Source organism: Numenius arquata, chromosome 7 (genome assembly GCF_964106895.1).
Source record: "Numenius arquata chromosome 7, bNumArq3.hap1.1, whole genome shotgun sequence".
Lineage (NCBI taxonomy): Eukaryota > Metazoa > Chordata > Aves > Charadriiformes > Scolopacidae > Numenius > Numenius arquata.
In genome coordinates, this window is record NC_133582.1 from 19285709 (window position 1) to 19313381 (window position 27673).

The window sequence follows — 27673 nt, forward strand, 5'->3', positions numbered from 1 at the left end:
AGTTCCAACCCTCAGTCTTCTACTCTCTATGTACACATTCTCAAAATGTCCTTAATTACTACCATAATTATACTGCTACTGCAGTTACCATACCATTACCTTTCATTTAAGCTCTGTTCATCCAGATGAACTTGATGCCTTAGGGCAAGACAACCCCTCAAGCACAGGGGAAAGATGATTTTTTTAAAAAATACAATTTAACACACAAAACAGACCCTTGATCTGAACAAAAAGATTTTAATATCAAGACTAAAAATTATAACTTAAAGTGGAAAAATCAGAATATACTTGTTATTCCTAACGCATGAAAAAACAAACAAACAAAAAGCAGAAAAAAGAAAAAAGGCAGTTTCCACCATTTTACCCAAATGACTTACTCCTTTGACAGGTTTCTATCTTTATAGCTCTTCTTAGCTAAAGGCTTCAGAATATTTATGGCATTACTATACAGTCAGATACTGTAAATATTTCATTTTTTTCTTTTATTGAAAAACATTCAGCAGAAAATGCATCTCAAATTTGAGACACGTCCTACAACTCCGCCTTTTTAAAAACATAATTTGCTATTAACCTTTGCTGGCCAAGACTGGATTAATGTCAAACTTCATGGTATCTAGTTTCAGGTTTTTTTCATGTTAGCTTTTTGGCTACATGCTTAACAGAAAACAATCACACACAGGGTTAGGTGTCTGCATTTTATATATAAAAACAGAAGAAAATTAAATACCGCTCTGAATCAGGTGCAGAAATCACCACAATGCAGAAGAGTACATTTATTTACAGGCTAATAAAAATATATTATATTCAGCTTAACTAGATGTATACATTTGTTGAAAATGTTCTATCTGCTACAGAAATGAGATTAATCCATGATGTAATAATGTTTGGACAGATACAATAAATACCTTAATTTTGTTTGATACAGCTGTGGATTAACATATATTGAGATGGATACAAACCCTCTTCACTGCCAAGAATACACTTCTACGAAGGAAATACTACATTCAGCCTTTGATCAGAGTTAAATTTATTGCCATAAAGCACTTTCCTTAACTTACATGCTCTTAATTAACATTGGTCCCAGACGCCAACAAACACTGTCCACCTTTAGCTTAAAATACAATTGTCTCACTGAAGATTTTTTTTTAATAGGCAAGGAATTATTTACTCAAGAAACTCCGCAAAATTCTCTTTAGAATATTATTTTATTTCTTAAAAGTAAAAATATATATACACACAAGTAAACCATTTTACACTTTAAAAAATAAAAATGAAGTCTGAACACTGACTTTCCTTGGAAATTCTTCCAAGCCTAATTCATTCAATTCTCTGGGAATCAGCAGGACTGAGTCTTCCAGCTACTGACAAAAGGAAGAATATGCGTTTGTCTACTGAATCTGGAAATCCCAACTTGCAAAACTTTCTCAGGTTAAATACTAATCTCTAAGTATCTCAGTATGACTACAATAAACCAGTATGTGAAATCAGCTGGTAGGAAGTATGGAGTACATGGAGACAGGCTGTAGTGTCTGAGCAAAATCCTCCCATTCAGGGCTTTCTAAACAAAGATTATAAAAACTGCAGGGAAGGAAATCTGGTGATAATTTAGTGCTACATGATTTGTCTATTCCTAGTCATTTTCCTCAGCAATTGTTCCTTCTGTTGATAGGTTAAAAATAGATACGGTAAGAGCAGAGAAAGGGTCCAGATACTTCCAGAAGATGAAGAAAAGAGCATAGCAACATGAGAAACTGGTGGACAAGGAACGTCACGAAAACAACTCTAGTAACATTCTCCCACTTCAGGCTAAAACTGATCAAAAGCATTAAGTGGAAAATAAGGTGTGCCAAGAAGTAAGGAAGAACAAATAAATTAAAAATTTCACCTTTCCCTCAAATAAAGGGAAACCATACAGGCAAATCTAATGCCTTTTTTCAAAGCTACTAGACTAGTTGGACGAGCATCACTTCTTGTAACTGCAGCAAGACTCCAGACAGCGATGATTTTCAAAGGCAAGAAGATCACTACTTGACTTTGAACTGTCCTTTCTGACAGAGAGGGCATTGAGTGTCCCAGGCCACAGACAGTTTCAGAGTGCACTCTGCTTGAGTAACTGTGGGAAAAACACAAATCTGGATGGAAAGTTAGGGCAGCAGATTCATCTGCGAACACACAAACAATACGTCCTCAGGTTTCTGAAGCTTCAGAAAAAGAAACATGCCTGGGGACCTGCTTCTTCTTCACACAGCTTTATTTCTAAATACTAGTTTCTGTTTGGTGAAAACTGTACAGCCTCAACTATTTTAAAAACCTTCAACAGTATGCTGTATGACAAAGACCATTATAAAAAAATTAACCAAATAATGTTATTCCACTGAGTATGTGGAATTCATGCGCGCACGCACACACATACACAAAACTATCATGTAAATAGCGAAGTTAAGGGATTTATAAATAGCAAAATCTCTGAATAAAGTATATACATTTTTAGGCTTTTTCTATAAACATATATATATAGTGCTCCTAGGAGAGACAAATAACTGTGTTCTACATCACAATTTAGAACATAAGATTAGTTGATGTTACTCTAAAGGCCTTTGAGGTTTTTTTCTTAAGTATGTGCATCCTACGCAGTAACACCTGCAAAGATGTCTTTTCACATTAGTTCCTCTCTCAATGTACAAAATCTTGTCACTTACAGTTCACCAGCCTGCAGAGCAGTGAACAGGAAAGCCAGCGTTGCACGCTGAAAATAATAAATGCGATTACAATGTAGAGTCTGCATGTGGAGAGCGCTGCGCTTCACCAAACGATCTACAAATGGAGTATGAGAAACTGGCCAAGAAACCATCCTCAACATCCCCATGCGCAGCTGCGCTGTGAGCCTTTAGATGTACACCAATTAAAAGCTATTTTAAGATACACTGCTCTTACAAAAGGAGTAACATTTTGTTTCAACAGTAAGACAATTATAGGTTAATACGACTGCCATAACATAACACAGATAGGGCCAGACACCGTATGATTCTGAGCACCTCCTGTAAAGTACTGTGCACTCAACTTTCACTTCTTTAAAGATTATTTTAATGTGAAATGAATATATTCAGTAGCCATCAAAAGCACTCGGTATTTCATAAGGTCAAGCTAATGATTACCAAATCAAACCACTCTGTATTAGCAGTAATCACATCCATTCAAGAATGAATGCTAAATTGATGATACTCAAACAAAAAAAATAATACAAAAGGGCCCACATAACTGCGAGTATCTTTTAAACTAATTTTGCTTTTAAAACCCCATAATACTCTGTTTAAATACTTTTGGAGCAAGTTTCAAATGGAACAACTGGAAGTGAATTCATTAAAACAACAATGCCAAAAATCTTACTCATAAAATGATCATGGGCTGAAGGATCACAATTAGCAAGTACCCCACTGTCCTTTTTGGGGTTTTGATGGTCTTTGCTCAAATAGAAGCTCTGATTTTTGCTATTCTGAGGAAATAAAAGGCAAAAAAAGCTTTCTTTTAAAAGTTACAGTTCTAAAATCCTAAGGTAGAAAACTCATGGATGCAAATGGTACAACTCCCCACTTCCCCATCCTTCAGAGTTAAAGCTTGTTTCATGCCAAACTGACCATCAGTTGTTCCTTTAAAACATCAAAGGGTAAAAATGAATCCGGCCACATCTTACTCTACTTCCTTGGGGACATCAATGAGATTAAAAGTTGAATGTATTGAGGTTATCCTTTTTAGAAATCCCATGCTTTGGTGCTTATTATTAACAGAAAATTCATTTCACGTGCCATACATTAGATAACTACTGCGTGTCACGCAAAAGACAGTTTTCCACATTTAGAATTGCTCACAATGAAGCCCTGAGGTAACCGCCTTTTTTCCAGGCAACAGTAAGACAGTCCCCTTTGACATTTAATCATCCTTTAACAACCTACACTAGTATATGCAACTTGGAGCAGTCAATATCGATTATCAGTTGTTCCCAAAGATGGGATCTGTCCAGTTGATTTTTGTTTGTTTGTTTTTAGGATAAGGACTCAGCAGAACGGGCTAATTTGGGTGCAGTGTCTTCTAACGGAGCTTCAACTGAATTCCCCAGGTCTCCATTTTCATGTCCATCAATACTTGGTTTCTTATCAAACGCTGCAAGTTAAAAAGAAGTTTTATTTAAGGAAGAGAAGCAATCTTGGGAAGGGCAGATCAATGAGCCTTATTTCAGAAACTGAAGAGTTTGCTGGAATGACTACTGCAACAAGAGCTAACAGGGTTTTAGCAGAACATAGTACAAGGGGAAAACGGGAACTCTTTCTATAGCTCTCTGATCTCAAAAATGTATTTGAAGAAGTCAACAACATAAAGTGTTAAGGGGAATTAACTACTCCTAGACTAGAGCCAGGAAAAGATAAGAATAAACTTGAATTCCAACCTTTGGGAAAAGGCAATCACAAAACTCCCCCACAAATTAATTCAGTTGTATCTAAGTAAACCAGGCCAGTAAGTGAGGGACCAACCAAAAGAGCTGACAGCCTACTAGGAGGTTAATTGAATTAAAAGTAGATCGATTTTATAATGAATATAAAAAACAGTGTTTTACAGAAATTGGTTTGCATATTTGAGACTTCAGAATTAAACTGCATGTAACAGATTTTAGAAGGTTTACCTTGTGAGGGTTTGACATCCACGTTTGCATCTTTTCTATTAGAACTTGAATTTGCACCTTCTTCCAATTCGTCAAGATATAAACGATAACGGTGTCCGCTCTCGTCCTCATATTCTACATTTTCATCATCTGAATCAACTTCTGGAGCAACGTACACTACTTCAAATTCAATCTCACCTCTCTAAAATGCAACAGAAATTACAAATTTACTTACTACTGCACAGCTCTCTAACAGCATTACCCAGATGAGTTAGGTTACTAAACCAAATACATTTTACTGCTGTAAACACATTTATAGTTGTGTTGAATATTTCAGATATGTATCTGAATTAAGTTGTTACTAACTAAAGTAGTACAGCTCTATAGCTAAGATTTACCAAAGTTATCTGAATTTCTTAGTTATGTGCCAATACTTAGGAGAAGTCAATTTAAAATGTAAGTTTTCTGACAAATTAAATTCACCTGTAACTGTTTGAAAATGGGAAGGAAGACAGGAAGAAGATTCTAGACCACAAAGCATATGACAAACATATTTTGGCTGGAGCTGATCAGTCATAAAAGACTAAAAGGTATGTCACTAAATAATTATTGCTGTGGGGCAATGTAACAAGCTGATTTCCATCAGCCTTACTGAGGAATCATTAGTCAATACACGGGTTTAACTGAACCAGTACTGACCCACCTTTTTTCTCCTTAAACGGCAAGATATAAGAGGATTTAGTGTAAGGTAATACAGCTTCAGGAGTCACTGTAGCTGAGCATAACACTGTGCTTAACAGAAAACATTACAATTCAAGGTAATTCAAAAGGCAAAACATGGGAAGCACCTAAATGAAGCTACGGATAACAGGTCCCAACTGACCTGTTGCGAAAGAATAGTTACAGCTTCTTTGTGTTTTGCATCTCTCAGATTAACTCCATTTACTGCCAGAATAGCATCACCAACATGCAGTCCTCCACATCGATCAGCAGGTTGTCCAGGATGGATTTCAGAGATCAGTATTGGAACACCATGTTCCTTCCCACCCTGTAAAAAAAAAAAACAAAACGTCCATTGGCATAAAATAAACATTCTGGTACTTGCCCTTAAAGTGCTTATTTCAACTTTTATTATAGAAAATTAGAAAGCATGCTTCAGACAAAAAGAATGCACGAGATGCTTCCCTTAATTCTTCTCCCGACAAAAGAATGGACAAATTTCAAATATATCTCAAAGAGTGAAAGAAGACAATTCTGAATAATAATTAAAGTATAAAATCATATACCGTCTGATGAGACAACATCAAAAACTCATTAAAAAAGCATATCAGGCACCATATTGACTTAAAAGAAATAATACTCACATTTAGAATAAAAGTATAATAGTCAGAATTTTCAAAATTTGTTGTAAAAAGTTGATATAGCTTTTGTTAAGTGTGAAGTACCAATACTGATACTTTTGAAAAGTTACAATCCCAACTGCTAAGCTTTGGAAGTTAGTTCTCAGATTGTTTCTGCTCTTCTACAGACTTACCACACCTGAAATTCACCACTGGCTGATCTGCTAAAGTGTCTATACCCTCAGCATAAATTGAAATCTTAAGTTTTACATAAAGTAGCAGTTACGTATTTCCTATTCTATCAAAATGAGTCTTCAAGTTCTACCAGCATAGCTATGGATTTGCGTATGTCTTCTTTCCTATATTCTAACAATACATTCACTGATGCACATACTTTACAGAAGTACAAATGCAAATTCAAATTGCTGCTTCTGTGTAATGGAAAAAAAAAAAGCAAGTATTTACTGTGATTGAAATTCCTAGTCCTTCGTGGTCTTCTTTAACTAGCAAAACTTTTCTGATTGGACCAACACCTTGACTCTTCTTTAAGGCATCAGGATCCTAGTTTGGTAAAAAACACAAACATAGTACAAATATAAGGGTGTGAACCAAAAAGTGATGCATTTCTGCATTTGGGGTTTTTTTAATTGTATGCAGGCAGTATACCAGCAACAGAGTTTTAGACTAGCTCCAGGGAGGACAAACTTCCAGTGCCCCTTTAGAGACAGCATATGAAATCAAAAAAGATTCATCCCTATGCGCTCCTGATGAGAATAATTATTTCAATTATTTCAGTGCTGAGTGATGCACAACACAGAACTTAACTCCAAAAGAAGGCAATCAGCCACATATTAAAAACATAAGGGACTACATGAGGGAATGCTGATCACTGCTGAAGAGTTGTATGACATAAACTGCAATTTAAAACTAGAAGATGATGTAATACAATCCCAAGGAAAATGTAATCCCAATCCCCGCTTGCTCAAGTTTTTTTTTATTATGATAAAAACAAATCACCCAGAAAAGCCATTCAACTCAAAACTAAAAGAGAGTCTAAATAAATCAAGGTATTTAGTTTGCTTTTGTTAAGCCGCTGTTGCCATTATGCATACCCTTAAAATCACACATACACATATTTGTCCACCAATATTTTATATGCAATTGGCAACATATGCAGTAAGATCCATCTGACCAACTACAGTATTTAGAACAAAGTAAAGCACTTTCATGAAAATGTTTGGTTTATGCACTGAACACTGTGGTGATTAACAGGTCACGTGACAAGTTGGGCGAGTTCTACCAAGGCTACCCACAGTGAAATGCCTTTTAAAGGTTTTATTTTAAAAAGTACCTTTTGAAGGGAAAAAAATAATCAATTATTTTACAGTGTAAATTTACCTGGCCTTTAACAAAATTTTTAAAAATTAGCTTCAGTTCAAACTGATCCTAAAAATGTTATTCTTATTGGTTTTTGTGAATAAATTAGCTCCACATTTTGAAACCTCGGTAACAAAATTATGCCATTAAATTCATATTTATACACACACATAGCAGAGGCTCAGTTTTCAAAACAACTGAGTGTTTCTAGGTAAGTCAAAGGACTTATCATCTTTCATGGTCACATATGGGGACACGCTATTCAGCATGGAACTGTCCTCCAGCTTACAAAAGAATTACGTATTTAGAAGCGACATTTGAAGGAATACAATATTGAAGTGAAAAAAACCACAAAAAATAAGAAATAACTTGTATCTGTTTTCTACAAGTACTGGAAATTATGCAAGAATGGCTCATCTTTTCAACTTACATGTCCTGGTGGTGCTTGCATTGGTCGTTTTAGATCATTCCGACCTCGACAAGCTCTAATAACAGTTTTGTGACGGTGAAGGTGTATTTCTGCTTCAAGCTGATTCCAGAGCTTGTCATGAGCAGGTCCCTTCATATCTCGGCCCAGTAGCTGAATCTGCTGGACCCTAAACAATGACAAAGAGAGTAAAACAATATGCTATATTACAACTGAAAAATCAGTGCATTGTACAGCTCATACACTTCATCTGACCCCAGCACACAGTAGCTATTGCAAGCACAACAACTGTGGGGATTTTTGGTTTCTTCCTTTTGTTCTGCTGATGTGAGACTTTTCCTACTTAATCTTAACTTTAGACCTGCCTCTGGGGATGCAAAGGGAGAAAACAACAACAAAAAACATCTCACGCTAAGGGACATGGATTGACTTTACGTACCTTCCAGCTAGCTCCTTATCTAAATACTTGGCTGCCAATCTTGCTCCATAAACCTCCGCCTGAAGCACAGCTATGTGTCGACGAAGAGCTTCATTTTCCTTCCTCAGCAGCTTCACCTCAGCTTCCAGTTGAGCTTCTTTCACTTTTTCTTTCTTGTTAGCTTCAAGTTCTCTCTCCTTATAAAAAGAAAAAAAAAAAAAAGTTGAAAGCTCTTATCAAAGTTAATAATGAAAGAGCACTTACTGTTTCTGCACACACAATGTGAAGTAACTCTCTTGCGCACGGGACGTACATGCAGGAAAAAAATGAAGGCAGGGACTCTGGCACTGCAGCTACTGGTTTGCATATTCCCCTCTGGGGATAGGCGGCCTTGCAGTCAACTCTCTGCTCCTGACATGATTTTTATCCAGCCTACAACTCCTTAGCACAAAATACATCTACTGGTTCAAAATCCAGGGACTGTAACTAGCGACAGTGCTTCTCCCTGTCGCACACTGGTGGCAAAATTTAAGTAGCCTGAATATTGTCCTTCCTTTTTGCTCTGTTCTAACAGAAATTCATACAATGAGAGAGAAGACTATTTTAAAAATTAAAATCACTAAGTATTTCAATTTGATAATATTCTTTAACTATTTTAATACATTTTAAACTATGACCAGATGTCAAGGAAATGTTCTTTAAGTCTGTACGTTCTGGAAATGACAATTATTTGCATGCGAATGACCAAGAAATGTCCAGCCAAGGATATATCCAAATCAGACTCTGAAGACCAACCACAAAACCAAAGCCAGAAATTTTACACAAGAAGATGCCTACCCTGACAAAACTCAAAAGAGAAGTTAGTGCAAAACAGCTTTGTTAAAAAAAACCTCACCAAATAACAAAAAACCCCCACCCAAACCCAACACACAAAAAACACTCTAAGGAATGTACCTTCCCTTTTTTGGGGGAAAAATTTTGACTAATCTACATCTGAAGAATAGGAGTTGGTAGAACTATACCAACTCTCTCTATTATTATGATGGTCTTGGGCTATTTTAATTCTCATTATTGCCAGTAGCCAAAGGGCCATTACAAGAACTCAAGAGCGCTGACGAGCTGCACTGCCTCTGCCACACACAGTGTCAGTAAAAAGGGTGACAGCTCAGACATAACACTCGTTTTACAGTAGCTGGAGAGTCCGCGCACAGGGACAGGGCTCCTGTAACACTTCTGTGGGCTACATACCTATTGCCAATATTACTCTAAATAATACAGGCCCCTGTTTGTCTAGGTACTCACCTTTAGAACATCTTTTATTTGACAAATATAAATAGACAAATACTGGAATTTGACAGACATATGAAGGTACGTTACTCACATCCAAACCTCCGTTTTTCCTCATTGGATATTTTTATGCTTTATTTACTGAATAAAAAGTCATAAACTAAAAATTCATAATACCTTTGCCAATAATTTGTTAGAATTTGTAACAGTCGTATTTTCTATTCAGAAAAAAGCTTTAGAGATGTACGAGTTCCTTGATGTATCCAAAATACACCTTGGGAGAAGAATTCCAACCTCTCCCAGAAAAGTGAATTGCTGAAGTGATCTAAGATTGCTTACCCTAGCAAATTCCGTGTAGCACACTTTACTGTATTTATACACAGCAGTCAGCTTAAAAACTTTCATCAAGTTTCCATTTATTTTCTCTGAATTTGATTCATATTTAAATTAAATTTAAACAGAAAATCAAATGTTATGTTTCTAAGTGGAATCACTTTTAGTCATGCATTTTAAATGTTATATCTAAAATATGAGGAACAACGTAATCCCATAGAATTGTTTTTTTCCTATTTTCTCCATTACTATGACTATTACTCTGTGACTGAGGTGGAAAATTACACCCTGAATCCATTCTTAACGCTACTGCGGACTGTCTCAAATTGATCACCTTGAAGAAAAATCAAAGGTTTGCAATACAGAATATCTGAATATGTGTTCATAGTGTTGCATAGGTTCTGCAAAACAGAAAAAAAATATGTTTTCTGTGAGTAATATAAAAAAAAAAACTAAACCAAACTAAAAATGCAACTGCAATGTTGAAGATCAAAGCTTACAGTTACCAGCTATCCTGTGGCTTTTCAAAGAGCAAATACTGAGCAATGATAATGAGGTATATAACAGAAAAAAAAGTGGAAAAGCTGTTTAAAAACCTTTCAAGTCTATCACCATGAAAGACCAAAAGATAAAAGTTAACTTTGTATCACTTTTCCTTCTTATCTATGTTATTACTGAGTTTATGTTTTGGGCTGTTACAGAAGCCAGTAAATCATATCCATAAGAACTGAGAAAAGTGAAAACAAGGAAAAGTTGATGGGATTATTTTTTTTTTTAAATACAATATATAAATTACTTCATATTGCACTGGTAGATGTGTACAGTGTTTATGTGTTAGAAATTGTATAACACCTTAAAAATGTTTGAGGTACTGCCAGAACAATCTTTCAGAATGTCAGGTTGTCAGATATTGCCCCAAGTTAGCTGTAACAATAATAAATGAAAACACACACAGACTTAGGAAAGAGGGCACCAAAGCTAGAAAAGGAAAACTAAAATGCAAGGAAAATTCTTTACACAGCATCTTGCCAACAGACAGGAAGAAGGACAAAGCCGGATCTGTTTTGCCAGTTTCTGAGGCCAACATGTAGAAGTTGTTGCACATAACAAAAGCACTGCTTAAACACAAAAGGAGGCAATCAGCATACTTACCATCTGATCCACAGAAAGGACAGACTTAAGACAGAAGAAAAGAGTTCCATAATTAGAGAAACAGACAATAGGAAGTTCAAGAAAATGCAACAACATAAATTAGTTATTCCAAAAGAAATTTACCAGCAGATTGTATATTTCATTAGAAGGCATAAAGAACAAGCACACTGCTATAATTGTACTTAGCAGCAAATTTGCTATTTTGTAGGAAAAGTTATTAAAAATCTTATTAAAAATTTTAACCTTATTGTAGTATTGAAAACAATACTTTCTCCTAGCGAGATAATGTGAAATGCATGAAAGCAGTTTTGAAAGTATCACAGAAAATATATTCTGTAATGTAATATCTGTTATATAGATAATGGATTTTTTTTTCCTTTCAGAAAGAATAACAAAATATGTATTACAGAAGGGACATAAAGGATAGGGAGAAGTAGCAAAAAAGACATATCAACTGCAAAACTCAAGAAAAAAATTCCACTAGGCAACTTTGTATTCTTACAAAGAAACAGTTATTGTGCCTGCACTAAGCAGATACACCACTCCTAAAAACGAATTCAGCTTAAACTACATGATGTTATCGATTGCTTGGCAATCTGGAACATTTAGAAATGTCTTAGTTCACCACTATGTACAGTTTTACAGTTTGCAGAGTATACGTTTATGCTGAGTACATTCAAAAGAAGAGTGGCTGTCATTAAAGAAAGCAGGGAGTTAACTAGTACAGAACTCCATTTCCCCATCGCATATTCTGTTGACACAGTCCCTCTTTGCCCTCAGAGGCTTTCTGACTTCCAGAAGGTCAGCATGACAGTTTTTATTTACCTAAAACTCACACTTGCTATTTTATTGCCATTTAAGCAGCTTCAGTTTTGCTTGTTCAAGCTGCTCAGGCCTTTATAGCTTTCCGTATCTACAACAGTTTAAAAGTGAGTTTCTCTCCATTAGAACTATGAAATTCCTAAAGGCAAAGTAAAGAAAACTCAAAAGATTAGCCCTGATGTTTATAAAAAAGGAGGAAGTAACTGGAATTAAGGAAAGAATATCAGTCTAGGCTGTTAATAAATTCAATTTCAACACAGATAAAATCCGAAACAATACAAGTCAAATGTATTTACTGTCACCTGTGGGAAAAGACTGCTGTCAATAGCATGGAGATTTAATATATCTTTAGAAACTGCTTATACCAAAGTAAGGAGAAACAAAAAGGTTAAAAGTATTACTCTCTATGTCCCTCAGATGTTAAGCCTCCCCAGTAAAATTTAGGGACCAAAACCACTCACAGCGATGTGTTGGCTCAAAAAAATTGTTACATGTAAACCTGCAGCCTAACACTTACAAAATGCTGGTGGTATTTAACTAATGCTTATTTACAGGGCCATAAAAATTATTAACAGCTCTGAAGAAGCTTCATCATGCTTAAACTGTAATTCAATACAGAATAAATTATATACAGACAATCCAGAAAAATGTTACTCGTATTCCGAATGTGCAAGTGTGTAGAGCTAGGAACATAGCTCAAATTCAGTTACAGTTTTTAGATCTGAAACAGGAAAAAGTTTGGATTACTCCTGTTATTCAATGATTAGCCTAGATAGCCTTTAAGCCTTACAGCCCATTACTATGTTTTATTATACTGGAACAGCACTGGAACAGCCTGCCCATGGAGGTGGTGGAGTCACCATCCCTGGAGGTATTTAAGAAATGTGTAGACATGGCACTTCAGGGCATGCTCTAGTGCCTGAGACTGTTGGTTTGTGTCTGTTTGTGGGTGGCGTGGTGTGTGGTTGTGGGCATTTGTTTTGGTTTGGTTTTGGTGTTGGTTGGGATTTTTTGGGTGTGTTGTGGTGGTTTTGTTTTGTTTTTTTGTTTTTGTTTTTTTGTTGGTTGAACTCGATGATCTCAAAGGTCCCATCCAACCAAAAATATTCTGCGATTCTGTGATTTATACATTAATTAAAAGGACAAAATAGCAGAGGAGACTAATCTAATGTTCCATATATTTTGGGACTAGATATTTGCAATCAACCTGTGAAGCAATTTAAAAAACAGCCAGAGAGCTAGACTTTGATTTATGCCACAGTTAGAAACCACAATCTATACAGCACTACTTTACTTTCCTAACTGACAAAGTCTCAGTCTTAGAGCCTGAATCTGTACTGTGGCTAGTAACAAGGCAGAATACACTCTGGTTATCAGTCAACACCAACTAATTGCACAGATTAATTAGTGTTAACTTTTGGTGGGCTTTGTATAGGTCTAAGGTTCTAAAAAACGCATCGTACGAAATTATGAGTGGTTTATTGAGTTATTTTACAACAGTCGGCTGCATGTAGCAATGAACAGCAACGCAGATGCATCTGCAGCATTCTTAAAGAGAAAGAATGATAATAGAGGACTGTGATGCCATCTACCCTCCCTCTCTCTATATGGCAAAACAACCCCATTCTTACTCTTATCAGAGTATATCAACAACAAAAACAACAGACTTACCGCACTTTTGGCTTTTTGAAGATATGTATAAAAATACGGTTGTATTTGCATACTGGAAGCTATCAGCTTTTGCAACTTCTGTCTCCAGAAAAGCTTAAAAACCCACCAAAATATTTTCTTATTCTACTTTTAATCACTTAAAAACAGTTTATGTAAAAACCAACTTCTTAAATTCTTATTCATTATCCTGATATTATTTATGTTATTTTTAATGGTTGCTAACAACCAACTGTAAATGTTATTTAAAAAAGAAAAAACTAACTCTAACATTTTTAATGTGAAAATTTGTAATCAGCTTATTCGCACCTTCCAAGGAAGAACTTCAGCAAGGAGAGGGAAAAGTATAATGTAACCCCCCCATTCAAGCCATCATACTCACCAGTTTTGCCTTAATAGCCCCAGAATCAACACTCTGACCAGTTTTGGCATGTAGCTGAAGCTGAACAGCATGGAGTTGCAAAAGCTGATCATGCACTTCTTTTTCCAGTACTGCCTTCTCTGCCTGCGTTTCTGTCAGTTCAGACTTCAGATCAACTAACTGTGCCTGTGAAGATATAATCCATCATAGTAATTAGAGCAATGATTAAATGGGGTCATCTAAACTGTGACACAGAGATACATCATTTGCTGATACGTATACGCTATACGTGGTGCAATGCAGGTAAGAGTACATGCTATCATTAGTTCCTCTGTAGCCCAACTTAAGCACTGGATCATTTGCAGGCTTTTCCATTCCCCAGCTGCCACCAAATTCATTCACCCACAGACCCAGTGCCAAACCCCCACACTGCTGAAAGTAACAGTCGCTGGGTTTCTCCTCACACAGACAACAGCGTGTGATGATGATATCCACTCCAAAACAGAGCAATGGCATTAAATCTGCACAGGACTTATAGCCGTAGCAATGTAAACACAATTTAAAATTTAAAAATTATTAAATCTTATAAAAAAAAAAATATTGATCAAAGTAAAATGACAATTATAAATGCAATGCTGAACTCAAACAACCCAATCTACAATTGGTCTGCTATCAACAGCTTAACTGAAATAGTAAATGAGATGGGCAAACCAGAAGCCATGAATTAACATGCCCGTAAAATGCATAAGTAGAAAATCAGGAATAGCTTCCAAAAATGGTTTTGAAACATTTTAAATACAGTCACATGTAGTATGTATATCTGGAATAAAAGAACAAGTTCTAACATGTTTACCAGGTTACTTGTTATCCTTAAGTTCAAGTAGCATTTTATAAGATAAACATTTGTTTATATAAAAATTTATATAAGCTTGAAAGCTACTATTTGCCAAAAAAAAAAAAAAAAAAAAACACCACCAAACCACAGGAGATGATCTCAGGGGAGAGGAATTTTGATCACACTGAATATTTTTAGGTAAATTCCCAGATCATATTTTTGCTTCCAAAAATTTGGAACCAAAAACAAAGATAGTAAAGTCATTGATTCTTCAAAAAAAAACCCAAAACTAAAACAATAAAACCTCTCATATTAAAGTACAGTATTTTAGATAATTTAATAACATTATAATAACCTTCAATTTTCACTGAATGTCAAATTGCAAGCCAACAATCATTCCATTCAATGACATAAACACTGCTTTCCATCTTCCAACTACCAGAATGACAAAAAACTTTCGCAATTTGTAAACCCTAGTAGAATTCTAAAGCAGAAATTGTATTCTCTAGTAAGGTAATATTTAAAATATCATAAAGCCATACATTTTAGAGAAATTTTACAAAATTGCATTGTTCTCCACAATGACCAGCCACTGCTAAAGTCTCTCTGCTACGGATTATCTACCCTCAATAAAAGCAGACACACACCTGAACTAAAGCAGCAAAAAAATATAAATATCACCAGCACAAGAGGTGATAATATAGTACAGAGCAGATAACTAAGACCTTAATAATGAAGGTACAGTTTGAACCAGTCACAATTTCACATAATGTATAATAATATTACTTACTTTATTATTACTATTGTAATATAACATATAATGATGTTACTTCTACTTTTAAAAAAGACCACTAATGTCTTCCTCCTTTCAAACAGATACTAACAGCTAACATACTAAGTTTTATTACTTTTCTTATATAGACACACACACAAACACTCATCCATTCTGACTGGAAATGCCTGGAGAAGCAGAAAGTGGCAGAACAGATAAACTACACCAGTTTTATATCTGCCAGCCTCACCTAGTAGAGAAGGACATATAGGAAACAGAGCAGAGTTCTGGCAAAAAAACCCAAACAAAAAAAACAAAAACAAACAAACAAAAAAAAACAAACCCCAAAACCCCAAACAAGTTCTTTCCCTGTGCAAATTACAAAGCAGCGAGAAAGATGGCTACTGGTTTTGGACACGTATGATGCTCCAAAGGGATCACAGACTGCCAAACTCATAATAAACAGTACTCTGCATAAGACCTAGGATTTACATTCATATCCTGCTGTTTTAATAAACAGAGCAAAATGAGAAATGGTATGAGCGCACATCATGGAAGTAATGTATTTACTCATTATGAAGAGTCATAAATCTATCCCCAGGAACAGATGCACATACAAGAGTCACACCAAAAAGCAAACACAAGAAGCTGGTTTCAAGTCTGGTGATCTACTTCTATGAAGGCTGACAGATCTTTACATTATTCCACAGCTTTCTCAGTTTGGCCAGCTCGCTTAATTCTCCTTTAATATTACCCTTATTGGCAGTGGTTTTTGTCCACATTCCCTCACTTCGTTATAAAGGAATCATATGGAAGGACCACCAGAAATTCAACAGCAGTACATTCAATTTTGGAATCTACTCAGTAGAACCCAGAGAGAGGGCAGAGACAGCAGAGGAAGTGACGAACAGAGACAAGAACTACAGGTAAGGCCATGCCTTCCAAGAGCACCACTCACTGCGTGAGGCAGGGCTTCTACAGAAAAAGATAGTGCCAGAACATATAATTATAATGTTTCAATTTGCATAAGCAGAATGAGGATAAATTAACATTGCACAAGCAACTGTACCAATCCTTTAATTGCTGGCTTTTAGGATGTATTTTCCAAGAGACTGTCAAACGAGAGATGTGAGGTATTTTGAAGGTCACCTGCAACTGATAAAGAATTTGTGGAGTAGCCAGTTGAAGCTGGCTGGAAGTAACGAACGCCAACCCACAGAAGACCATTGAGCGTCATGGTTAGGAGGGATTAAGAAGAGCCACTAAACAACAAATAGAGAACAGAAACTTTAATTGGGGAACAATAAGGGGCAGATGTTGAAGAGAAGGTAGTGTGTTTACTTTCATAACATCCTTTAACAGTAACTTGCTGACTCATCCAAAAGAGGACCTCTTCTGTATTTAGGGCAGTAGACAACTGTGCAGATTAGCAATTATCACACTGCAAGGTAACACATTAGTTTCTCTCTGCTAACTCATTTGTGAGTCTATGCCCCGGGCAACTCACAGTTAGCAGCAGGACTGGACTGTGGCTGACAGAAGTACGATGTCATCATGAAAACCTCCAATCCAGCCCTATAGCAGAGATAGAGAGTCAAGCAGACAGGACAGGAGAGACAGAATTTGCACAGCTCTTTTTCCCTTTTATTTGACACCTGTTGGCAAGGTCAATGCCCTTTGAGATATGCTCATTTGTCTCTGACTCACTGAAGTCTTCAATACTTTTCTCAGACCGAGATCCATAACCGGGATTTGGTGCCAACGGCAATGGGCAGTGCCCGGTCTAGACCTTATAACAGAAGCCAAAGCTTACTGAAATCAGCCAGAAAATAGCTAAGTTTCTTCTTTACTAAAGACAGTCAGACCATTTGCTTAAATGCTCCACTTTTCCCACCTCTCCTCTGCAGACAACAATCACTAACTTTTCCTGAAGTGTTCCAAGACATGTTTCAGTTCAGTACCGGCTGTTAACTGAGAACTCTGAGAAGTTACATATGTGGGACACTATGGAAAAGACTAAGGAAAAAAAAAAAACAAAACACAGCATTACTGACAGAATCATTTATTTTTTCTGAAGTACCTCATTCAAGCATGTTCTCCAATTCATCAATAATCACTAGACACATTACTGTTAATTTCTTTGTATTCACTGCCCAATTTCACTGCACAATAAACAAGCTACTTGTAACTCTAAATAAAAGTCTACAATTCAAATAAATTGCAGACCTCGGTCAAATTAATCAAATAGTAAAACTCAATATTTATCTTCCAAACAATCAAACACACAGATGATACTAGAAGAATAGTTTTGAAAGGCTAAATATTTACTCAATTTGGGGGGATATTTTGCCATTTACCAGCCATTTTCTATTTCACAGAGACCTTACACCTATGAAAATTAAAACAAAATTTCAACTGAAATAATTTATAAATTCTTGAGTTATTTTTTCTTTCCATAAGATATAAAAGAAAATAAATCATAGCATTAAGCAACAGAAAAATACTTATTCTGCAGAGTATTCAAAAATATTATTGCAAAAATTAAAAAAAAAAATTCAATCTCTAGACAAAACAGTTCAGACATAATGCCCTTCTATTTTTACTCAACAGTTCTTATTTCCTGTTCAAGCAGTTGTGAGTTATCAAAAAGTTGGTTTTGATATAAATGATCTTACACTAAATATGTATTTTAAGCTGTCAATATAATCAATTTCAGCTTAAATGCTGATTGCACTGACAGTCACGGAGTTCTTGAAGCCTTAACCAGTGTTTTTCATTAGGAGGGAGAAGGCTTTGGACAGTAGAAACAAAACAAACATCACTGAGGTCTCTTCCGATTATTTTGTATCATATCTCATAATTTTTTGTGTATGTTGATCTGAAGTCTCATAAAAAACTACTTATTCATACACCTGTACATTTTTCACAGAAAAGCGATTGTTAGAATAGCTACACAAAAATAATTTTTTTCTCTAAGATCTCTGAGCCATACTCAAAGATCCTATGCTACGTTTGTACATAATGAAGAATAAAAATGTGGACCTTGGCCCTAACAACTTACAATGTAAATACACAAAGGAAATGATGAATAAAGTAACATGAAAAAGAAGTACGAATGCAGAGGTATTTGTGTACAGAACTGCACACAACAGGAAGCAGACAGATGGCACACGAAAACCACATGTTACCATTTCTCACAACCATCACCGCCTGGATGAGGCATTAGAGGATGGCAACTTCGCAGCCTCCGAGATCTAAAGCATCAGAGAGAGCACACACCGACTGAGAACACTTCAGAAAGTGGGATGATGGTGACTAACACACCACGTTGACAGGAAACAACCTGCCCCTCACGACTGAAAGGGAAACCAGTTGCAGGGGGGCGGGGGGCAAACAGAGAGATGGCATCGTCAGATAAAAAAATGGCAGTTTTTTAGTTTTGGGAAAATATTTTTTGTTTTCTGAGCTATCGTTCCAGTAATTTCTGCAATACAGACAAGAGTCTTATTTGAGCTAATAGATATGAAAAAATACCTAAGACTTACCCATTGGCCAGACGTGAGGACTCAAAATAGAGCTGAGCTGAACTGGAAAGCTAGGTCATAGGCCTGAAAAATCCTAAAATGAGGCAGTGGCATTATTCCCCACGCCACATAAAAATGAGAGGAAGACCTGAAATCCCTCAGCATCAAAGTGTACTGAATGCTTTTTGAGGCTTGTAATGATGCCCTTTTCAGTATATCAATTTCTAGCTCAAAAGAAGACTAAGCATAATGGACATATTAGAAAACACACCGATTTTTTCAGCAAGGGAAAGCTAGATAAATACAAAAATATCCACTGTATTACCAGCCTCCAGTGACTAAGTCGTAAGCCAAGCACTCATCAAATGCCTTTTAAGCAGCAAACATTCTCTAAAGATTTTTTTTCATTTTCCTTTCATTGCAGGCCTTTAAGGTACACCTAATTCATTCTCACACCATGCCTGAACTCATACAGGTCTGAAAACTGCCTTTTTAAAATGAAAGATGATTTTGTTCCAACATATCATCTCTAGATGCCAGCAGATAGGACCTGAAGAAACATCAAACACAAGTATACTAACAATAAAAAGAAAACCACAAAACCTGGTAGCATTTCATCATTTCTATCTTAGTTTCCTAAACATGGCAGTCTAGTGCCATCATTTTATCTGTATGTACCTTATCTCTCCCTGTTTCACCTTCCCTCCCTGCTGATTTGTACTGAATCCATTTTTGAGATTCAAACAAATCCATTAGAGGAGTAAAGGTGTGTTTGATAAAAGTTCCTACAACAGGCGAGTTTTGCACAAAACAGCTGCTCAGTAGGAAAGAATGTTGGATTAGTACCCTCACAGAGGGAAAAGTGGGAAAAGACACCCTTTGGTGGTTTGTTTAATCCACCCAGAGCCAAAAGCAAATGGCGCGGAGGAGGCTCGGCACCACAGGGGTGGTTCTGAGCTGGTGACCATGCTGCTGCCTCCCGTCCAACCAACTAACCAGAACCAGAGGTAGATGGAAAGGCAAAGGGCGCTGTGGAGGGGAAACTCACAGATCCCAGGGGAGAACTGGGGGTGCCTGAATTGAAAGGTCTTAGTGACTCACGAAAGCACTCGATGTTTGCATTAGGACAAATCATTCCCCACAAATCAGTAGGAAGTGAGACTTCACGAGCTCCATTGATTCTGTTACCAATAAAACACCTCCAGTATATGTATTTTTAATCGCTAATTTTACAGGAGAGGTCCCTATGAATCTTGTCACGGATCAAGCCAAAATTCATAGACAAATAAAGCACGTGAGGTGGTTTTATTTCTTCAGCAGCATGTCCTCATGTAATTTATGCTAGACTCCAGATTACTGCCATACATGTTTATGTATTTAAAAATTCACTCCTGATCGGGACTATTAACCTTCTGATTTAAAGGCTGAAGGAACTAGGATCGTGAAACACAACAGAGAACACTACTACGCTGTGATTACTCTGTGGCTTCTGCCCCAGCACATGCACAAAAAAGCAATATAAATATCAAGATACAACACTAGCATATTTGCTTAAAGTTATATTTTGGGGATTTTTTTTTTAAAGACAAATGTTGCTTAAAGGCAAAAGGAGGCTAAAAAAACCACCCTGATTATACTTCACAAACAATGAAATCATTATTCCTGAGTGTTCCCATAACATTACACAACTGCAGGATAGAAAACAATTTTTCAGGATGTGACAGATGTAGCTCCTACAGCCCGAGGCCTAAACATACTCACAGACACCAGATACACAAGTGGTGCTGGTTCGAGAACAGAAGTGCCAGTCCTGCACAGCTCTGAACCAGGCAGCCCACATACCGATACATTTTCATGGGGAACCCCGACTTCAGCATCAGCCCCTGGATGTGAAGTATCTGAAACTCTCAAGTACTATGTTTCTCTAATTGCTGGAAGAAAGGACCATCTTCATTATCTCACCAGCACCACTTCACCACTTTGACTACAGCTCTCCAAAAGACAAGAACACTCTACCCTTCCTCGGGCCTGAATACTTGATTCTTCCTGCCTATTAAGCAGCATTTGCTGCAATTTCTCACACAACCCTATGAAGTTTAATGAACTGGTTTGAATGAGAAACCATGAAACAGATCAGAGCCCTGTTAACCTCACTGTGCTCTTTGCAAAACTAAACAATGAGACGGCACTGTACAAAATGTGAGTTTCTGAATAAATGATGCACTTAGGAACCATCATTTTTGTTGCTAACCCCCCCCTCCAATTTCAGCACAACCAAAGAATGCCTACCGCTTGTCAATGACGAAAATGACTAGCCTGTTTCAACAAATTATTTTAAAAGACGGTGCTTACAAATTTTAAAATTAAATTAAAAGCCTTTATTTCATTATTATTACCTCAAAATTTCAACAAATTATTTTAAAAGACTGTGCTTACAAATTTTAAAATTAAATTAAAAGCCTTTATTTCATTATTATTACCTCAAAAAGGACATATGTGACTTAAGTTTTAGCTGAAGCTTTATATTTAACAAAATGGTCTTTATTGTGTGGCTAATAAGAACATGAAATACAAAATTTATGACTACTGACTCCCTAAATAAACACTAGAGTACTGTAGCTACATAGGTAATCTTGGTAAAAATGTAGTTTATGAAACTGAACACACAAATGAATCGTAAGTTAATTTAGTCCACCTTTAATACATCCCATACAGAATACAAACTACATAAGACATCTCCAAATTAATTGCTCCATTTCTCAGATTCCGTTCTAATCCTGACAAAACACTCAGAAGACTGGTTAGCAAATTAAAAGGATACAAAAGAACATTCATACTTTATCTTCTCTGCTGAAGACCATTTTGTATATGAAATTATTTGCACACTTTTCCTCCCAATGATTAAAAGATAACCTAATAATAATACAAGCAAAGCATCTTCAAAATTTGGTTCCCATTTACACAAATTAATATATCAACGAACATTTATATGCCAGTCACTGATCTTTTTCATCTCTATCATTAAAATACTTGTTACTGCAACAAACTATTACCGTTTTCACTTTGCTTTAGGTACTGCTGCTTGCCACTGATTTACTTTGTATTTGATTGTATCATTCTATTTGCACCTACTTACAGAAGCACAAAATAAAGGGGGCTCATAAGAAAAATAGGGACACACTTTTTAGCAGGGCCTGTTGCAATAGGACAAGGGGTAATGGTTTTAAACTAAAAGAGGGAAGATTTAGACTAGACAGAAGGAAGAAATTTTTTACAATGAGGGTGGTGAAACACTGGAACAGGTTGCCCAGAGAGGCTGTAGATGCCCCATCCCTGGAAACATTCAGAGTCAGGTTGGATGGGGCTCTGTGCAACCTGATCTAGTTGAAGATGTCCCTGCTCATTGCAGGGGGGTTTGGACTAGATGAACTTTAAAGGTCCCTTCCAGCCCAAACCATTCTATTATTCTAAGAAATTACGTTTCTTTAAAATCACTGTTTGTACACTTTGCTGCCAGTGCCAAATTTCTGTCTGCCTCACAAAGACTTTTTTTTGTGTTGCTCATGCTTCCAGTTGTTTATTAAGAAGACACAAATCAATTTTTAGAAGTCATATTGTTAGTTTTACTATTGCCATTATTTTGCAAGTCCTACTAGCTATGCAACACAATTCAGTAAATAAAGCTAAGAAATATAAACTAAAATACTGGTTCCCTATCACTTACTCTTTGGCAACTCCCAGAGAGACAGAGAAAAGGAAAACACTTTATCACATGCTGACGGAAACTAAAGTAAGCTAGTTAAACTTGTACAGAATTCCAGAGCTTCTGATACAGCAAAACATTAATTAAGTATAGGTCACCCCTTTAAAAAGGCTGTAATTATTGTGAGAGAAGTTATACGTATCAAACTAATGACAACTTAGTATATAAGCCAATTGGAAAATTGATGCAAACCTGTACTTCCGCTTCCTGAATATCTGAAAACTGCTCACATTTTAGGATATAAAATTAGCTGGATCAAATCTCATTCAATCCATTTTCCAAAATACCACATTCCATCTAGTACCAACATATTTCTATTCCAAAAGGGAAAAAGTATTCAGAGTGAAAGATTAATTAATAAAATAACATCTCAGTAAATACTAGAAATTTTTATGACATTTGAAAATATTAAATAATTTACTTTTCATATGAAGTTATTGCAACTATGATCCCAGTTTTATAGACACATATGTCAGTGGGCAAAGAAATATCTTTGTCTTCAACAGATGCAAAGCAAAAGAAAGAGGGGGAAAAAAATCCAAACGGACCCTCATAAGAAAGCGTATGGTCCTACTTTGGTTTAAAAAGTGCTGCTAAACAACAGAGCCAGACTACAATTCTGCAGTGTGCTCCATAAGATGGACTCACACATTATATGAAAAGTCACCATGCACATAAAGCAACCTACGTTTAGATTTTTCGGGTTTCAGGTTTGTTTTTTGGTTTGGGTTTTGGAGTTTCTTTTATAGGCATCCTCAGACTACCTACATAATACTACATATGCTTTAGCTGATACACAATCAAGTTACTTATACAAGATTTCAGCTTATAAGAACACGTTCCTTTAAACCTGCTGATTCCAAATTCATCAAGGACATAAAACTACATAAGCCATTAACTTCTTAGACATATACTTCAAAGTTTTCCTTGACTTTAGCAAGTACATTGGCTTAACACAACTGCCAAGATACAGGGTGTGCTCTACCAGACATTCCTTTCTAGCTTGTTCATTTCAAATTACAGAATCAGATTGGCAGTCAAAGTGCCAAAGTTTAAGTCAAACTCAGTTTTCACTGGCACATTAACCTACTTCTTTTACTCCTACAGAATTGCAGTATACAGAACTTTTAATTTTTGAAATGGACATTTAGAAAATGTCACAGTCAGTATCATGTAATCTTCTCACCTAAAATGAGAGTCAAACAGGAAAAACAAATCCTATGAACTTCCTCTCAATTAAAAATCAGCTGAAATCTCTCACTGACTGCCAGCCTGCACCTGCTGATTTATAATGCTTTCTGAGAGAGCATCACAAAAAATCTCCTTTAAAATGGCTATCATATCCTTTTGTTCTAACAGCCGGAGGCCCTTACTGTCCCCCATCAAGATACACTTCTTCATTTGTTCATACTGAAGAGAAGTTGATCTCAGAAAAGATAGTGGCTTCTATTGCCTAGCACTTTTTTCCTCTTTGATAAGCTACTTAATTCAACTCTGTCATACTGTGACCAGCAGGAAAAATATGAAAACAAATCCTCTCCTTTTGTTTAATTAGTTTAATTTAGGACTGCAAATGTTACTAGCACAGCAGTATGTTTATAAGCTTTCACCACCTTCAAGCACAAAATCTGCATAGATCCACTGTGCGTCTGCATACCTTTAGGTTCCTTCTGAAAATAGCTTACCCCTGAACTGGTAACACAATGCCTTCTTTGCAAACTACCATCTTCCTGGAAGACTTCTTCCACTATTCAGAAACATCCCTCAAACAATATTTTACCTAGACTCATCTCTCTAGCAGTAGCTATACACAAATGGTGCCAAAACGGGGGGTTTTTGTACCAAAGTCCTACAGCAGGAGCTTCCACCCATCAAACCAAACCAAACCAATTAAGCTGTGCCTCTTAAAAGCAATTGTACCAATCGGAGAATGCATGTTAAGCTGACAAAGTTGATAACTGAACTGCATCTCTTTATTCTTGTCTGGAGTATTATAAAAAACCTCACAATTTTGGACAAGGAAATGGAACCCACAGAAACCAGAATTATATTAATCATTTTTTATTATTAATTTGATTTTCCTTTAGGAAATAATGTCAGTCAATCAGTGAGACAACAGCAGGAAAACACAGCTGCAAGAGTTAAAGCCTTAGCTTTTAACAGTCACCGACACATTCAGTAAAAGAATTATTTTAATCCAAATAAAGGCATATTTCTGAAGATGGATTTAACTTATTAGCTTGAATAAGTGTTTGTACCTAAGTAAACTATGACTAAAGACACTCTCACAAAAGTGATGAGAGCTTTGTATTAAAATGTACAAGCACTATAAAGTTACAGTTGTGAGCTTTTAAGAAATTACTGCTTCTTTAAAAGCTATACGATATGCAGTAACTTGCATTATTAAAAAAAAAAAAAAAAAAGGTAAATGCACTGATCACATCCTAAATGCCAGTATTAATGTTAGTGACTTCTTTCAAAACACCTAACTGTATCCTTCATTTGGACACTGAAGATTTTAACTAGACATCTCTGTACATAAAAAGACAAGACATTCATTCTCAACAGAGAAGCTCCATCTTTTGGAGATTTTAAATGGCAGTTTGCATTTCAAGTTTATGACTAATAATTATGAGGTCCTAAAATTAACAACCTTCAAGACAATACTATAATTTCCTAAAGGTCTATTTGAAAGATAAAAACCCCTTTATAGGTATGAGACCTATTACTATTATCAGTAATAAAAATCTTTCACAAAATAAAAGGCTCTTTATTCACTTCTAAAGCACTCACTCTGGCTTATCAGCATCATTTTTATCAAACAATTACTTCATACACTTAGACATACACAATAATTGTGCTATTACAACTACTAACTGTGCTCCTTTGCTCTTCAACTCATTTGAGATTGAGGCACAGATCTTCAGTTATTTAGGTCCCCTGATTATTTTAATTAGATACCACAACACCTTTCAGGACCTGAGTTCTATCGTTTCCTTTCAAAATATTTAAGCTTGAAACAACTTTTCAAATAAATATTTACCAAGCATTGACTCATTCTCTTAAAATAACCTGAAAACTCATCTGTTTTACAAGCCTGTACACAACACCCACCATCCCTGTGTAATATGGAATAAATACTGATTGTCTACTATAAACTCGTAAATCTTATTTTACTAAGCCTATACAATTAACCCTACTGTATAGGTTGATAGTATATATACATACTCAATACTAAAATGTATATGACAGCATAGCAACAAACACAAAGAATACCATAAACATCATTACAGTAAGTATTCTGGTGAAATAAAGACTGCAATGGAAAAAGCTCCTAGTTTAATGAGGTCTTTGTTCTACTCTGAAATATCCTGCTCCTCTGTTAAACTCTGTGGATAATTTTGCATAACAATGTCTCCATACCAGGAAGAAATCTGGTTAAAATCAAAGCCAATTTACTTACTTTACTTCCTACTGCAAGGCAGAACTTGAGCAGTTTACTGTTTGAAGACTCTTAAATTCCTTTATTATAATAAGTATAACACTAAGGACTGAAAGAACTGAATTCCATGACTTATATTTCTATTAAAGCTCTTACAAAGCATATATCTTCATGGTTCCAAAGAAGTTCTTCCCTTTACTCCCATATATTTGAAAGTTAGTAGAAAAAGATCACAACGCTAAAAAGCACGGCCTACAGGAGATACCGAAGAAATTGCAGGGGTTTAGCCCATGGGAAAAGATAATTGAGGGAAAACACATCAACAGTCTTCTAACATGTAACAGAAAAACAAGAAGGCAGTTAAAATCCACACCTGTTAAGGACAAGACAAATGACATCACCTACTAAACCAAAGATGACTCAGGTTGGACTGTAGTTATAAAATGACCATCAGGTTCCCCAGAATCTCCTTCCAGAACACTCCAGTTCTTGCACAAGTCACAGGACCTGCAGCCCTGCCTCTTGAGCAGCATCAGCACTGGCCAGCTTGGCTCCAGCTGATGCTTCTTTCTTCCAACCCTGACTGAAATTCTGGATTAGGCATGAAGAAAACTTTCCAAAAGCAAGGATAGTTATTATTCCCCTCACAGAACATGCAATCTCCGCTATTAGTTTTCTGACACTTAGTTTGGCAGAGAGCTATTTGATCTGCCTCGGAGTACGAAGGGACAAGAGGACCTGTCAAAGTCCATCCCCAATCCATTTTTTTCTCTTTCATTTACTTGAAAGCGGGAATGATGACCTCATTTCGACTACTGACTGTAAGCTTTAGGCATCTCAATCATATGTCTTCATCCCATTTTTAAAAGGCTTTCCAAATTCACTAGGGACTTCATGCAAATAGGAGACCCGTCAGCGGCATCTGTTGCTCAAGACTGCTGCTTTCAACATCAAAGAGAACTTTTTTTTTTTTTTTGGCAGGCACCGCTTCGTGCCCATGCTATAATAACCAAAACCAGAGGATGGGCACGGCCGGGCCCGAATCCCACGGGGCCGCACACGAAACGCGGGGCCGGCTGAACCCCCTCGGCTGCCTCCGGGCCCGGGGTGGAGGGGGCTCCGGCTGCCACCGCGGGCAGGGCACGGCCCCACCTCCGAGGAGAGCACCCCGGGGGCCTCCTCCGCTCCTCACTGCCCCCCTCACCTCCAGCTTGTGGTTGATCTGGGAGACGGTCTGCGCCTTGTGGCAGAGCTGGGCGAAGCAGGAGCTGAGGCTGGTCATCTTCTGCCGCCCCTCGTAGGTGATGTCGGCCTGGTCGGGGTCGATCTCACCCAGCAGCAGATCCACGTCCACGAAGGCCTTGTCAAACTCCTTCTCCAGCACCTCCAGCCAGCGGAACATGGACACCCCGCCGCCCGCCGCCGAGGCCGAGGCGGCCCCGCTCCCGCCGCAGGCCGCCGCGCCCGGCCCGCAGGAACCGCCGCCCGACGCCGACAT

At 36.8% G+C, this 27673-nt stretch overlaps 1 protein-coding gene across 1 annotated transcript; it reads right to left on the reverse strand.

Annotated features, from left to right (window-relative positions):
• Positions 1 to 221: 221 nt before the first annotated feature.
• On the reverse strand, positions 222 to 27673 carry GOPC (golgi associated PDZ and coiled-coil motif containing). Its single transcript, XM_074150692.1, has 9 exons — positions 27380 to 27673; positions 13861 to 14025; positions 10989 to 11012; positions 8238 to 8413; positions 7802 to 7967; positions 6460 to 6555; positions 5538 to 5702; positions 4676 to 4856; positions 222 to 4158 (listed from the first exon to the last, which is right to left on the reverse strand). Exons 1-9 carry the CDS (start codon positions 27671 to 27673, stop codon positions 4040 to 4042), a joined length of 1386 nt encoding a protein of 461 aa, XP_074006793.1. The 3' UTR covers positions 222 to 4039.

What these genes read in the sequence shown, in the direction of transcription:
- GOPC (XM_074150692.1), bottom strand. Translation starts at nt 27,673, where the DNA reads ATGTCGGCGTCGGGCGGCGGTTCCTGCGGGCCGGGCGCGGCGGCCTGC. An exon ending in AGATCAACCACAAGCTGGAG is followed by an intron (nt 14,026 to 27,379) that starts GTGAGGGGGGCA and finishes ATATCTTCACAG; the next exon opens with GCACAGTTAGTTGATCTGAA. An exon ending in TCCTTTCTGTGGATCAGATG is followed by an intron (nt 8,414 to 10,988) that starts GTAAGTATGCTG and finishes TCTTTTTATAAG; the next exon opens with GAGAGAGAACTTGAAGCTAA.